Genomic DNA, 12,946 nt, shown 5'->3' with positions numbered 1-12,946 from the left:
ATGCTATTTTGTTCGTCGGAAGAACTATTGATGGTAGAAAGTTTAGAGTTGGGAAGTGTGGGAAAAGCCTTGACTGAATTGAAAGTTGGAAACTAAAAAAAATCAAGAGTTGGTAGAAGTGAAGAGTCCTATTTTCTAAGAAATAGGATAGTGGCGAAGTTATGTGGACAGAGTTACTAAGGAATCTTGCAGCCTTAGTAAATGAATGGGTAATGTTGATGGGATTAGTAGAGATGGAGAATGATCTTGGGTTGTGTTGAAGGGAATAGGATGTTGTCATACAGTACTAGGAGATGGATATGCAGTCAAAGGGAATTAGGACAGGGAATGGAGAGATTGGATCTTATAGATGCAATCAGAGATTGAAGTATGATCAGCATTTGGATTGATCAAGTGTTTGGTGTTTGAAGCATTGAAGATTGGGAGAATGGACCAATGTTTGGATTGACATTAAAAGGTTACTTGGTAAGGTATAGAGAGTGATGAAGTTGATCCTATTGAGGGAATAAGGATAACATCTTGGATACTGACAATTGGTGAGAAGAGTTGTATCAACAACATTGAAGAAGAAATTTGTCCTAAATGAATAGGATATGCAAATGGGTCCACTGAGCTCCACATCACTTTATAAACATCTAGCTATTATATGGAATATTGTAAGACATCCATTTTTTGGGGAAAAAAAGTGTAAAATAGAAACTTACTATTTAAAACTAGAAATTTGTCCTAAATGAATAGGATATGCGAATGGGTCCACTGAGCTCCGCATCACTTTGTAAACATCTAGCTATTATATGGAATATTGTAAGACATCCATTTTTCGGGGAAACAAAAGTGTAAAATAGAAACTTACTATTTAAAACTAAGGTTTGAAGATGTGACTCATCATGTCACTCTTGAAATAACATGTCAACTACAAAGTGTCTGAAAATGACTTTTGAAACTTAAAGCTCCTAGTTGAATACAAAATATCAGTAACAGTTGAATTAAAAAATATCAATTATTAATAGTAATTGTTTTGCTATATAATGTATAACTTATATGCAACTTAAATGACCTAAATACCTAATAGAAATAATCATAAATGAATCAGATATGTTCACTATCTCTTTCTTTTTTTTCGCAACGAAAATTCAAACTTTTAATGGTTTCCCAATTAAATTTACCAATTCTGTTCTTTACATTTCAAATGCTGAAAATGACACATGACCCAGCAAAGGATGCAAAGAAAAGGAAAACAATCCTAAAGCATCTGAATGATGTTCAATATAAAGTGTTTCAGGGAAAAATTATGCCATTTTAGTATTAAGATAATAGAAGGGCATAACTAAAACCCACGTCTTCAACAGCAGAGAAGCTCAAAGATGTTTCTGCAGCAAACATGTGCCCTGTGACCTCTTGAGAACTCATCGTAGACAATACAACCAACAATGCATATTTTTAAAAAGCAGCTTCTTTTAAACAATTATTAAGAAGGTGAAAACAAACCTTGAATATATCTCCTACTGAGGATTGACAGAATCCTCAAGCCTTTCAGAAATGTCAAAAAGTTCCCCATACTCAAGAAATCTCGAAAAGAATCCTACAACTTTACAATGGTGTGTTTTCAGCTGAACCAATCATATTCTAAGAAAACTAAATGCTCTCTTACATCATAGCCCACTGACCTTCCACCTAAATCACATACATAATAATGGCATTACCTTTCCCATTTCTTTCACATCAACACAACTTCCTGGCCATACAGTATTATCTAGCCTTCTTTACCATAATAAACTTTCAATATTAGAGAGAAAAAATATTCCCCGACAACTACCAAACATAGTGCTCGTGTAATGGAAATTAACAGAGAATTTTAATCCTGGAGTCCTTGTTTTTTGAAGATTTCTAGTGACTAAAGAGAATGCAGGCAGATGAGCAAATTCTCAAAACCAACGCTGATATCATGTCTGAAATCACTTGCATCTTCAAATTAATTTCTTTGTACCATCTCTCACTCCATCTGATCATCGTTGTATTTTTGATCCTGCAGCTTTGTAAGGACCCTCTTTTGGAACTTGACGTTTTGAATCATTTTGGTTGCCGGTCTCTATGCCTTTGGCCTGACTGATTCTGTTTCTTCGATCCTGCGAATACATTTTCTTCTAATTGAATTATACTGCTGAGTAATAAACCACTACCCTCTGGCATTTTCAATGCTACAAGTATAGTGATCTAAAAGATACCCTTTCGCAGGTATATATTCATATGTTTTTTCTGTGATAATCTGTATTTATCTTTATTTTGATTAATTAAATATATGCCAGCATTTCAATCAAAAAATACCTCTCGAAATAAAAACTCATCTGTCTCATGCATATGGACGACCTGGCCCATCTTAGGTCTCCTGTGGGCCTCTGGATCAACACACCTTAATGCAACCAAAAGTGCCTTTTTGAGAGCTCTTGTGGATGGTCTTACTTCTAAACTTGGATCTAGAACTTCTTCTGCACGTTTACTTCCTACCATCATCTTCAACCAATCGACAAGGTTAACCTGCAGCATAAGCCCGTGTAATCAAGCAAACAAAAACTATAATTACCCCACCTATAACAGCTACTTAGTCACCAATAAAAACTTAAACAACATTTATAACAGGCATAATAAGATCAAGACACCTACTTCTCCAGCAGGTCTACCATAGTCAACTGGATCTCTTCCAGTAATAGCCTCAAGGAGGAGGACACCAAAGCTGTATACATCACTTCTTTCATTTAACAACCCTGAATTTGCATATTCTGGGGCTACATAGCTGAAAATAATAATAAGATGATATCAGAACTAAGGTTACCTTTCACATTACTATAGAGGCTACCATCATACAAATAAAAGCATAACTTGATACTTCAAAGAAAGTGATTAGCAGGTGTTTGTTTGACGGAGTTTCAAGATGCCTATGATTCAATCCAAAAAGCACAATTTACTGCTGATCAGTAATAACAATTGCCTGACAGTATCAAATACTGCAGTCTAGGTACCCAAATTTCGATATGGGACGGTAAAAATATTGAATCTGATATTTAGATTTAAATGAGTGCAAACAAAATACCAAGACATAAGAAATCAAATAATCAATCCTAGATGCCTCTTGCCAAGAGAATTGGAATTTAGATGTAAGAGGTGCCTATGTTCATTTACTCCAAAAGAATAGTCTGCTTTGTGCAACTCTGAGGAAAGATAACTTAAGTTTTCTTATAAAATGTTATTGGTTCAGCGCTACTAAATTATTATATCCATATGCAAGAGTTTGTGTTAGGAAATGAAGTTTACATTTAATAAAACAAATTATTAGCTTTGTTGGTGGGGGAGTTCATTAAGTTAGTTTGTATGGGAAAACAAGGCTTTATAAAGCCATTTGAAAAGTAATTTAAAATAATATTTTTGGAATATCAATATATTGATAAGTAGGAGATATTTTCCAAAGCAAGTCAAATTGTAAAATTGCTATGAGGATTCAACTGTAGTTTTCAAGTCAAACTCATTATCCATGTTTCATGAGTAGTGGTTTACAAGAATCCATCTCTGTGAGACTGAATGGAATATTTAACAGTCATTGCTGGTGCTCATAGAGGTGAAGCATTGGACCTTCCCAAGAGGTCACCCATCCCTTTACTACTCCAACTCAAGCTTGAGTAGTAGTATTGGGATGGGTGACCTCCCAGGAAAAAATTCACCTCTGCGAGTATCGCCTAGATGCAATGAGTGCTAAGTGTTCCATTCAGTCTCATTGAGAGAAGGGTTCTTGTGAACCACTACCCATAAAGCATGGGTCAATGAGTTTAACTCGATACTACACAGTTGAATCCTAATAGCAATTTCACATTTCAATATATTATTTCATGTTAACTTATTTGCAGTCATGGTTTGATTTGTTTGCTTTTCCATATTCTAACACTGGTATCAGATCTTTGTAAATACCTCTGCCAGTGTGTAGGATTAAGATGTTGAAGGGATCTTGTCAGGCATTAAAATAGAAGACTTGTTGGAGGTTCCTCAAGCTTTGAGAACTGTAGAAGAGGCATCGATTGCACAAATAGCATTTGGCAAAGATAAAGACTTTGAATCGTTTGCTGGGTGTGGATATCCATAATGGTGTGAAGCAGTCACTTTTGTATGTTTTTATCTCAGGTTTGCCCAGATTTGATTGCACTGACAGGATAGCAGTTTGGGTTATGTTTCCACATGCATATTTCTTTTTCAGAGCAATTAACAGAGACTACCACCCCATACATCTGTTGTTCACTTGCTGCCAGTGAGATAGGACACTGTGAAACGGTGAAAGAGAAAAATACAGAATTATGAATTTAATAGATAAAAATAGAGTAAGATTCAAGTGTTCTACTATTTCTTTTAATTTGGATTAGCATGTGTACACTGTAAAGAGAAACAGAAGTGGGTTCTGCCCACTGTGTTGGAGAAATTTGATGGAAGCATAGACAAGGCATCTAAGGCATGTGGAAGAGACCGAGGAATGGACACTAACCATGTTAATTGTATTTGGTCAACAAAGAATCGTTTTGCCATCAATTTTTTTCTTCTTAGTGAAGAAAATAAACTAATATATGTGAAGTAAGGTTGGTGATTCAAATCTTTTAGAATATCTTAATTTTTTGGAATTATAAGGATTTCATTGTAAAAGTCCATTATCAGTTGAATCCAACACCTACTCTCTTGATCTTAATTATGGCCACACATATCATTTGTATTCTTGGGGCTATCTATGCTACACTTCGTAGGGAATACTCATTTGTTACATCTGGCAGTTAAGAATGTAAGGGTGGAAGAAATGGAGGTAGATGGATATCTATCATTCCAAGCTAGCTTCCCATTCTGAGTTGATTTATTGCATGGGAGGCACTTTTCCATTTGTGTCCCAGAAGTAAAGAGAGGGTTTGGTATCATATTTATGATTTATCCCTTCAAGGAGTGGAAAGACACGATTTTCTTGTGGGTGAGCTTGGTGAACTCACAACTGGCTGGTGTCTTGTTCAACAGAGTAGGGATTGTTTGCACTAAACTAGAGGAGGCACTAGACATACTTGGAGGAGATGTAGACTTCCGGAGGAAAGGAAAGGTATCTAATTCTGCAAGAATGTTGGGAACAATTTATGTTCTTTCACTTTGTGTAGATGTTTGGTGGGTTGTTGTCAATTTGTGAATAGTTGAATCCACAAACTTGATGGGTGGTTGTTGGTTTGTAGATACTTGAATCTACAAACTTGGTGAGTAAGGCTTATACTATATAGTAGATCATCACACATCTATCTGTGGGAATCCATGTAGATCTGCCAATATGGAAGTAGCTAGAGAAAATCTGTATGGAGTTTGAATAGTTTTATAAGATAACTCGTATGTAAATCTTAAAGCATGACAACAATGAAAAGAATTGAGTCTTCTAATTTCTCAAGTTTCCTTCCAGCAGCAATCAGTAGAAAAGAGGTCAACATATTCATGCAAAAGCCTAAGGCTTGCACTATTTAGTATATATGAATAAATGATATTTAATGTAAGATGATTAACATACATCTATCTGTGGGCATTCATGTAGGTCTGCCAATATGGAAGTAGCTATAGCAGTTCTGCACGGAGTTCGATATTGGACCCTGTTTGTGAATCTCAAACATAAAACAATGAAAAGAATAGAGTTTTCTATTTTCTCTCTAGAATGATCTTAATTACGTATGTTACTCTTCATTTTATGTTTCAGACAAATAAGATTAACGCATGGCATTAGAGCACATTCTGTGTAGAAAGACATCAACCAGCCTATGTTGGTAAATAAACATTGAAAAAGACTCAAAAGGTGCACTGCTGCTGATGAAATAATTCATTTGAAGGATAGAGATCTGAATCAAATTAAATGTCAAGAAAGATAAAAACCAATTTCAGGAGAAGAGGCTGCCTTTACTTACTTGTACTCTACTTCTTTTCACATTTATTACAGCAGTTTGACAGATACAAACAGATCTTAACTTGTGATTTAACTTCAGCGAAGGGAAGTCACAGTCAGCAGAACAGAGTGACACCTTGGTTAGGCAATAAGATATTGATGCTCTTCAGAACATGCCAAAAAGAGTGTTTGTGGGAAAGACTCTATGTTCTATACAAAGAATCATAAAATGTTATCATCTTTTTTGAAACAAATTTAAGGATATTTGTAGATGCATCGTGTCCCACACCATTTGATCCTAATGGACCCTCCATATAGGATCAGATGATTTTAAAATCCCTTATCATCATTGTGTCACATCCAAAAGGTATTCAGGTGCTTGTAAGTGATGCACTTAAAGAGCTCTAACATAGCAACAAAAAGGCAAAGGGGATTGAATACAACCTCCAATTGATTTTCGAAGAGAAAGTTGCAGGTCATTTATGTCAGAAGGACAGTATTAATTCCCATATAAACTATTTAGATCCCAAATGCTAAAGTTAGCAGATGTTGGGGGTGGCAGATCAGCTAAAGTATTAAAGATTGTATGTCGACCATATTGGCTAATCAGTCAAATGCATTTAACACATCAGGGGTTGACTTGGCTAACTGGGCTGATAGTATTGAATAACAGCTTGATTCAATGGCTTCCACATTTATAAATAAGAGATGAGACGGAAGGATACAGCAGTTGACGTAGAAGCTGCAGTAGGCTTTGCATCCAGGAATAAAAGGGAAAACAAACCAGGATCATGTAGTCTCCAAACAAGGAGAAACAAATTCGTTTGACATCTACATACAAGGGAAATAGTTCCACTACAATTATAATCCCTGCCATTGTATTAACTATTAAGTTCTGCTAATGTGAATTCACACTGAGGAATTGAATAAACCAAAAAGGTGTATGCACATGCAGAAACAATTTGGGCACAGAAGATATAATCTTAAAAGAAGATCACTTCCTTTAATGATTGATTTTGGGCGCTAATACGGTAATACCATACATGTTCCACCATTCAGGGTGTGCCTTAAAATATATTACAAATCAACACCCTATATATATATATATATATATATAGAGAGAGAGAGAGAGAGAGAGAGAGAGAGAGAGCTACAATGAGTATCACTGTGGTTAGACTACAGATTGGTCTTTGTGGTAAGATCCCATGTGAAGTTCATATCTGTGACATTTTGGAATCGATTAGATACGATGTAACCCATTCTCCCCTGCTGCTCTTTTTTAACCAAATAGGGGGAAAAGTATTCATCTGGGATATCCAAAACAAAGGTAAGACATTATTGATCAGTAAGAGAAAACTTTCTTTCAGTAAGCTGTCCAATCTTAAACATTTTGGGCAGAAACTAAACCAATGGAAATCTATGTTTTTTAGAGAGTGCCCACACAAGCAGTAACAGGAAAAGCAACAAAAGCAACATGGTCAGTTATAAAACCCTCCATTGAATGTTTCAAGTGTGTATCGTGTTGGTATTTGCAGGGATAAGGAAAAAATAGATGCAAAAAGTATTGGAATAATCTCTATTTGGACTTTCAGGTACCAAAAGGATCTAGCAATTTGATAAAGTGGTTGTGAGAAGGGAGTGAAGGCAGATAAAGATAAGGTGTCTCATAAATGTAAAGAACCACAAAGTTCTTTCTGGTAGTGGACTCAAGTTTAGAGGCCTTTAATCGCTTCACATCCATCCCAATTATCATTGCAGCAACAAATGTAGGGCTTGAAATCTCCAGCAGTGTCCAGAAAAGCAGAAACAGTTTGGCTACCCCACCTAGATCAAACAATTACTTACCCAGCTAGATCAAGAACAGAAAGATTAGTTTTGTTCTCCCAACAAAGCAAAGCTTTCCATAGTGTTTTGACAATGGAATAGATTTGATCTGAACTAAATAAGGACATCTACAAAGTGCTGGCAATGCATCAGGTAAAAAAGAGGATCCCAAGGTGTGGAGTTTTGACAATAAAAGTAATAGAAGGGCATTAAATTTCACAAGTATGACAGAAATAACACCTTCTGCACTTCTGAACACAAATATTTAATAAACAACAGGAACCAAGCTAAAGGTTCAACAACAAATTTCTTGAAGTGCATCGGAAGAAACTTGGATGCAATGAATTATTATACATCAAAGACAGCAGAGAAATTTAGATATAATGAATTACCACAGACCAAGGACAGTAGACTAAATTTCACCTAAAATTTATAAGGATTTGAAAGAACTTTATGCATCCGATCCCACTGCATTCAAGAAGATGACCATTAGCCTAAAAAGATGTTGAAGGTTCCTAAGTCTTCTAATAAAAGTTTAAGCTAGGGTGGTGGCAGTTCGAAGAGAAATAAAAGAAAATTTTGTGATGAACATTCAAGGTATGGAAAAGCTGCCACCAATAGTTAAAGAAGTGGGAACTTTTCTCAATTTCAGAGTCTTCCATTAAAAATTTAAGCCAGGGTGCTGACAGTTCCAAGACAAATCAGAAAACCATTGTGACAAAGAGGAATATTTCAGGATAGGAAAAGACTTCTGCTACAAGTCAAAGAAATGGTGACACAGATAATTTGGTTGCATAGAAGATCTAGGTCAGTGACCACATTAATAAGCAGTTTCATAAGAGTGCTCTGCAATGTGGCTCATATGATCCCAGACAAAAGATACAGAAAACATTGTGAAGGAGATGTTGAAATACAAAACATTAAAACATACTTGATGGAAGATCCATGATGAACCAATGGAAGCCGAAGACAAGCTAGCAAAGAGAACACTAGACTAAGAGAGAAGGTGGTAACAGAAGAGACAATGGAAATATCTACCAAAAGGTGATTACAATCTGCAAAAAATGAGAAAATTTTGATCCTGATGTGATGTCAAACCCAACCATAATAACAGAGCAATGACGAAAAATCCGAGTACTTGTTTATCTCTAAAAGACAAACTAAAAGAATGGAACTTTGTTGTTGATAAATGCTAAGTGAGAAGTTGAAGGAAGAAGTGTACATTTATATGTGGATTTGACAGCATGGTAGCAGTCTGGGTAGTTCTGTAAGATATTTCACAGTATACATTTAAAGCATACCAATAATTAAAAAGGACCATGAGAATCAAGTCTTTCACTTGTTCTTTAGAATAGTATGCATTATGGATTTTGGTCAAATATCTATATGCATTAATTTGCCTGCACATGAACCCATAAGGAGAGTAGGTCAACCAGCATTAGGCATTCCATCTAGACCGGTTATACAAGCTCCCTCTGACTTAATAGAAAAAAATATTGCCACCTAAGGTGAACAAACACTTTTCCCTACAGCAGACAAGAAGGATGATGACATGATCTAATGTCCATGGTAAATTTTACTCTTTATGAACTGTGGTAACTGACACCACTTCTGAACTGTAAACTAATGCAAAATGGAAGTATCACACCACCTCTTAGACATTGTGGCAACAAGATAAACAAGATCACCACCTCTTAGACATTGCAGCAACAAGATAAACAAGGTAAGAGTCAAAAGACATCTTTGTATCTTTGAACATATGCAGATGTAGTGTTCAATAAAATTCTTGGAATATTAGTGATCACCTAAATCATGAATAAATGACCAATGAAATAGCCTGCATATGAATTGCTTATAATTGAAAGCATAGAAGTGGAAGCAATGGAAGGCGATGGTTTACCCAAATGTGCCCATTACTCTTGTGGTAACATGGCTCTTTCCTGACCCAAGAAGCTTTGCCAATCCAAAATCAGATACCTTGGCATTGAACTCGTGATCTATTAAGATGTTGCTAGATTTTATGTCCCTGTGGACAACCTTTGGCTCCAATGCCTCATGCAAATATGCCAACCTGCAGCTTTTAGAGTCAGATGCACTCTGAACACTTGCGACAAATTTAAATGCAAATTACAAAGATAGAAAAGCAACTGCATAATGATCAAATCAAACCACATCCAAAAAACTCTGCAATACTACAGTTTAACTTTGCAATAAAAAACAATGTTGTACAGAGTGGAAAACATATATGTAAAAAAATATCAAGATACAGACGCTTTTGCAGTTCCAAAGATAATCTTCATGCGTGCCTCCCAAGTTAGAATGCCTTGCTGCCTCAAAGTTCCATGAAGCCATTGCTCCAAGTTGCCATTGTTAACATACTCATAAACCAAGATCCTACAGGCATTTATGTTTATGAAATTTAGTAGTGAAAATCATACAATAGAGAATATTCAGAAAGGATGCGTTGAGACACTACAAATTTGTTGCTTACCATAATTTAATTTGGATTCCCATTAAAATAAAGAAATTGTGCCATAGAAAAGTTTGGGTGCTTATTCCATACCTGTGAGTTCCTTCTACACAATATCCTAGCAGTCTGACAAGATTTTTATGTCGCACACGGCCAATGGCCTCTACTTCCACCTTGAATTCTTTCTCGGCTTGGCCTCTATATTACATCCAAGCAATTCAAGTGAGTTGGCAAGAATCCGCAAAAAATAGAGTGGTGACAGGTGCTTCATAACAAGAGGATATAGGAAAAGGAAGCAAACAATCGCTAAGTAGATATTCAAGGATGATTAAACTCACAAATTGTTGAAAAGGTTCTTAACTGCAACTGTGGTTCCATTTGTAAGTTGACCCTTGTAAACAATTCCATACCCACCTTCACCCAATATATTTTCCTTTGCAAAATAATCTGTAGCAATCTCAAGGTCCCTTAGAGTGAACCAATTACCCCATCCAAGATGTGACACTTCAGGCAGGCCACTCATTAATGAGGATGTACTCATTGCATAAGATGAAGAGTCTCTGTAAATAGAATGTGTCCCTGAACTCCCGTCATCTCCTGATTGTGGGTGTCTACCCTTTTGTTCAGCCATAGGACCCCCTGGACTAATTTTCTCTGTGTTAGAACTCTTGACTCTTGCACGCATCGAAGCCTTATCTGAATCTCTATCACGAGACTTTCCCTGAATAGTAAGGAGGAGACCATCTGCCATGGGAAAATTGTTAGCCCATTTCCTGTCAACTTTTACTTCCTTGATCTCCTTTGAGACTGATGGAATCTGGGTTACAGGTATCTTTTCCAGCATTCTCCTTGATTTCCTCCGAGCAGTGAGCCATATTGACAACATAAAGAGAATTAAGACAATGAATGCTCCGACAGCAATGCCAATTAAAACCCATAATTTCAGACCAAATATGAATGTCTTCTTAGATAACTCCGCATTCAATGACCCTTCAGTTGCCATTTTCAAAGTTCACTGCACGTAATAAATATATTAAAAATAAATAGAACACATATTTTTCAGTGTAGGTGCAAACTCTAACAAAATGCATCTACGTCAAACCAAACGAAAGAAAGATGCTGACTATCAGACAATAAAAGATATTGCGATAATTGCAAAGGTTAATGTGCCAAAAATCCTCAGTACCCTAGCTTGCATCTGCTGTGCACCAAAACACCTATATAATAAGAACTTCCCAACATTTTAATGCCAATCCCGTGAACTTTAAATATCCCACAAAAAACTAAAATCAACTTGTTTCTAGAAAAACTGAATTGTGTTTTGGGTATCAAGTCATTTTGCTAAAATTGCCTTTGTATACATCTGCTATTTTGTTTCAGGAAACCCTATGTAGGATAAATTTAAATCTATAATCTTGGAAAGCTGCAATGAAATACACCTTTCTGGGAATTCAATGTTACACTCATCCTCAGGTGCATAAATTCTCATTTATTTTGGAAGGAATGATCTGCTCTGTAAATGGATCGAATGATCGGGTGTATAAGGGTTTAGCGTATGTACTTTAAACAGGAGTATAACCTAATATGTACCCAAATTAGTACTGCGATATATACGCAAAGTGAAAAATACAATAAAGTTCTAAAAATATTTGACACTGTAATTCAAGAAGAAGATGGTGTTACTGGTAAACATCGATTCGATAAAGTAATGATGGGAATTGGTAAAGTTTACAGATGATACTGTAGGCGGTACCTAAATCTACAAATAAATACCACCGCTAGTTCGGTTTGGGTTGATGATAAAATGGGCGTACTATATCATACTGAATTTCACATATGCAAACAGGGCTCCTGAAGAACAATTCCAATGCATATTTAAAGGCCCTCCGAAAATGAAAGAGAATGAGGGCAAATGGAAAAACCTTTTTCTGTAGAGCATTATAACTCCAAATAACTTGCATTTTGGGCATGCGTACTCACCTGTCAGATACATGGACTAGTCGGGCAGCCTGGAAGCAATGAATTTCCAATCACAGCAATCATGAACTACACTTTTTGAAGAAAATTTCCGAAAGCCTGATAAAATCCAATGGTTGCATTCTTCTCCAGTTGCCAGGAATCCCTGTAGCACAAAATCATGAGGTTTTGGATTCGTGGAGAAGAAAAACACCTTGGATTTTAGTGCAATGATGAGAAGACCCTTTCCTCTCTTTTACCCCATTTGCGCGGCCTTAGAATTGAAAAGAAGCCTCATGGGAGATGGAATGGAGCTCTCCGTGGGCCACCAAGTTGGAAGAGCCTAACAACAACAACACAGTCTACTGTGATGTATACTGCAAGCAACAGCAATCCCCAGCTCCCCAGTGGTTACAGAATAGACTGGCCTTCACAATTAAAACATTGAATAATATTTCATCGAAGGAATTCAAAGCAACCCAATTCTGAAAACGAAGTAAACGTTCATCCCATTTGATAGGAACCCGAAGCCTTAAAAAATGGGAAGAATGAGTAAGATTTAAGTAAACCCCAACAAGAGCAAATTTGACGTTAGATTGGCAGGACGTGAAATGAATCCAATGTGAGTGGCAGGCAAGTACATAAAACATGGCACATTTGCACTGTTCTCAAAGACAAAATGTCTGCTACTTCAAGAACCTCTCATTCCATTCATTCCACAAGGTCAAAAATGTTGCAGAAAGCAACGAGTGTTCTTCAGATAGAAG

The 12,946-nt window shown here is 36.3% G+C and overlaps 1 protein-coding gene across 1 annotated transcript; it reads right to left on the bottom strand.

Moving 5' to 3' along the window:
• Positions 1-1,437: 1,437 nt before the first annotated feature.
• On the bottom strand, positions 1,438-12,408 carry LOC149565607 (putative receptor-like protein kinase At2g42960). The gene is made up of 8 exons (XM_089819124.1): positions 12,204-12,408; positions 10,562-11,238; positions 10,317-10,421; positions 10,025-10,147; positions 9,654-9,824; positions 2,662-2,791; positions 2,326-2,535; positions 1,438-2,126 (listed from the first exon to the last, which is right to left on the bottom strand). The coding sequence occupies exons 2-8, from the start codon at positions 11,224-11,226 to the stop codon at positions 2,007-2,009; spliced, it is 1,524 nt and encodes a 507-aa protein (XP_089675250.1). The 5' UTR covers positions 11,227-11,238; positions 12,204-12,408; the 3' UTR covers positions 1,438-2,006.
• Between the last annotated feature and the right edge of the window lie 538 nt (positions 12,409-12,946).

This window comes from Cupressus sempervirens, chromosome 3, assembly GCF_028749045.1.
Source record: "Cupressus sempervirens isolate cs-2001-9-10 chromosome 3, ASM2874904v1, whole genome shotgun sequence".
In the NCBI taxonomy this organism is placed as follows: domain Eukaryota; kingdom Viridiplantae; phylum Streptophyta; class Pinopsida; order Cupressales; family Cupressaceae; genus Cupressus; species Cupressus sempervirens.
The sequence above is the reverse complement of the archived record's forward strand: the minus strand, read 5'-3'. Positions and strand labels throughout refer to the sequence as shown.

Excerpts from the sequence above, each read along its gene's own strand:
- LOC149565607 (XM_089819124.1), bottom strand. The coding sequence starts at position 11,226 with ATGGCAACTGAAGGGTCATTGAATGCGGAGTTATCTAAGAAGACATTC. Across the intron at positions 10,148-10,316 it reads TGTGTAGAAGGAACTCACAG|GATCTTGGTTTATGAGTATG; the intron begins GTATGGAATAAG and ends AAATGCCTGTAG. Across the intron at positions 9,825-10,024 it reads ATCTTTGGAACTGCAAAAGC|GTTGGCATATTTGCATGAGG; the intron begins GTCTGTATCTTG and ends TAAAAGCTGCAG.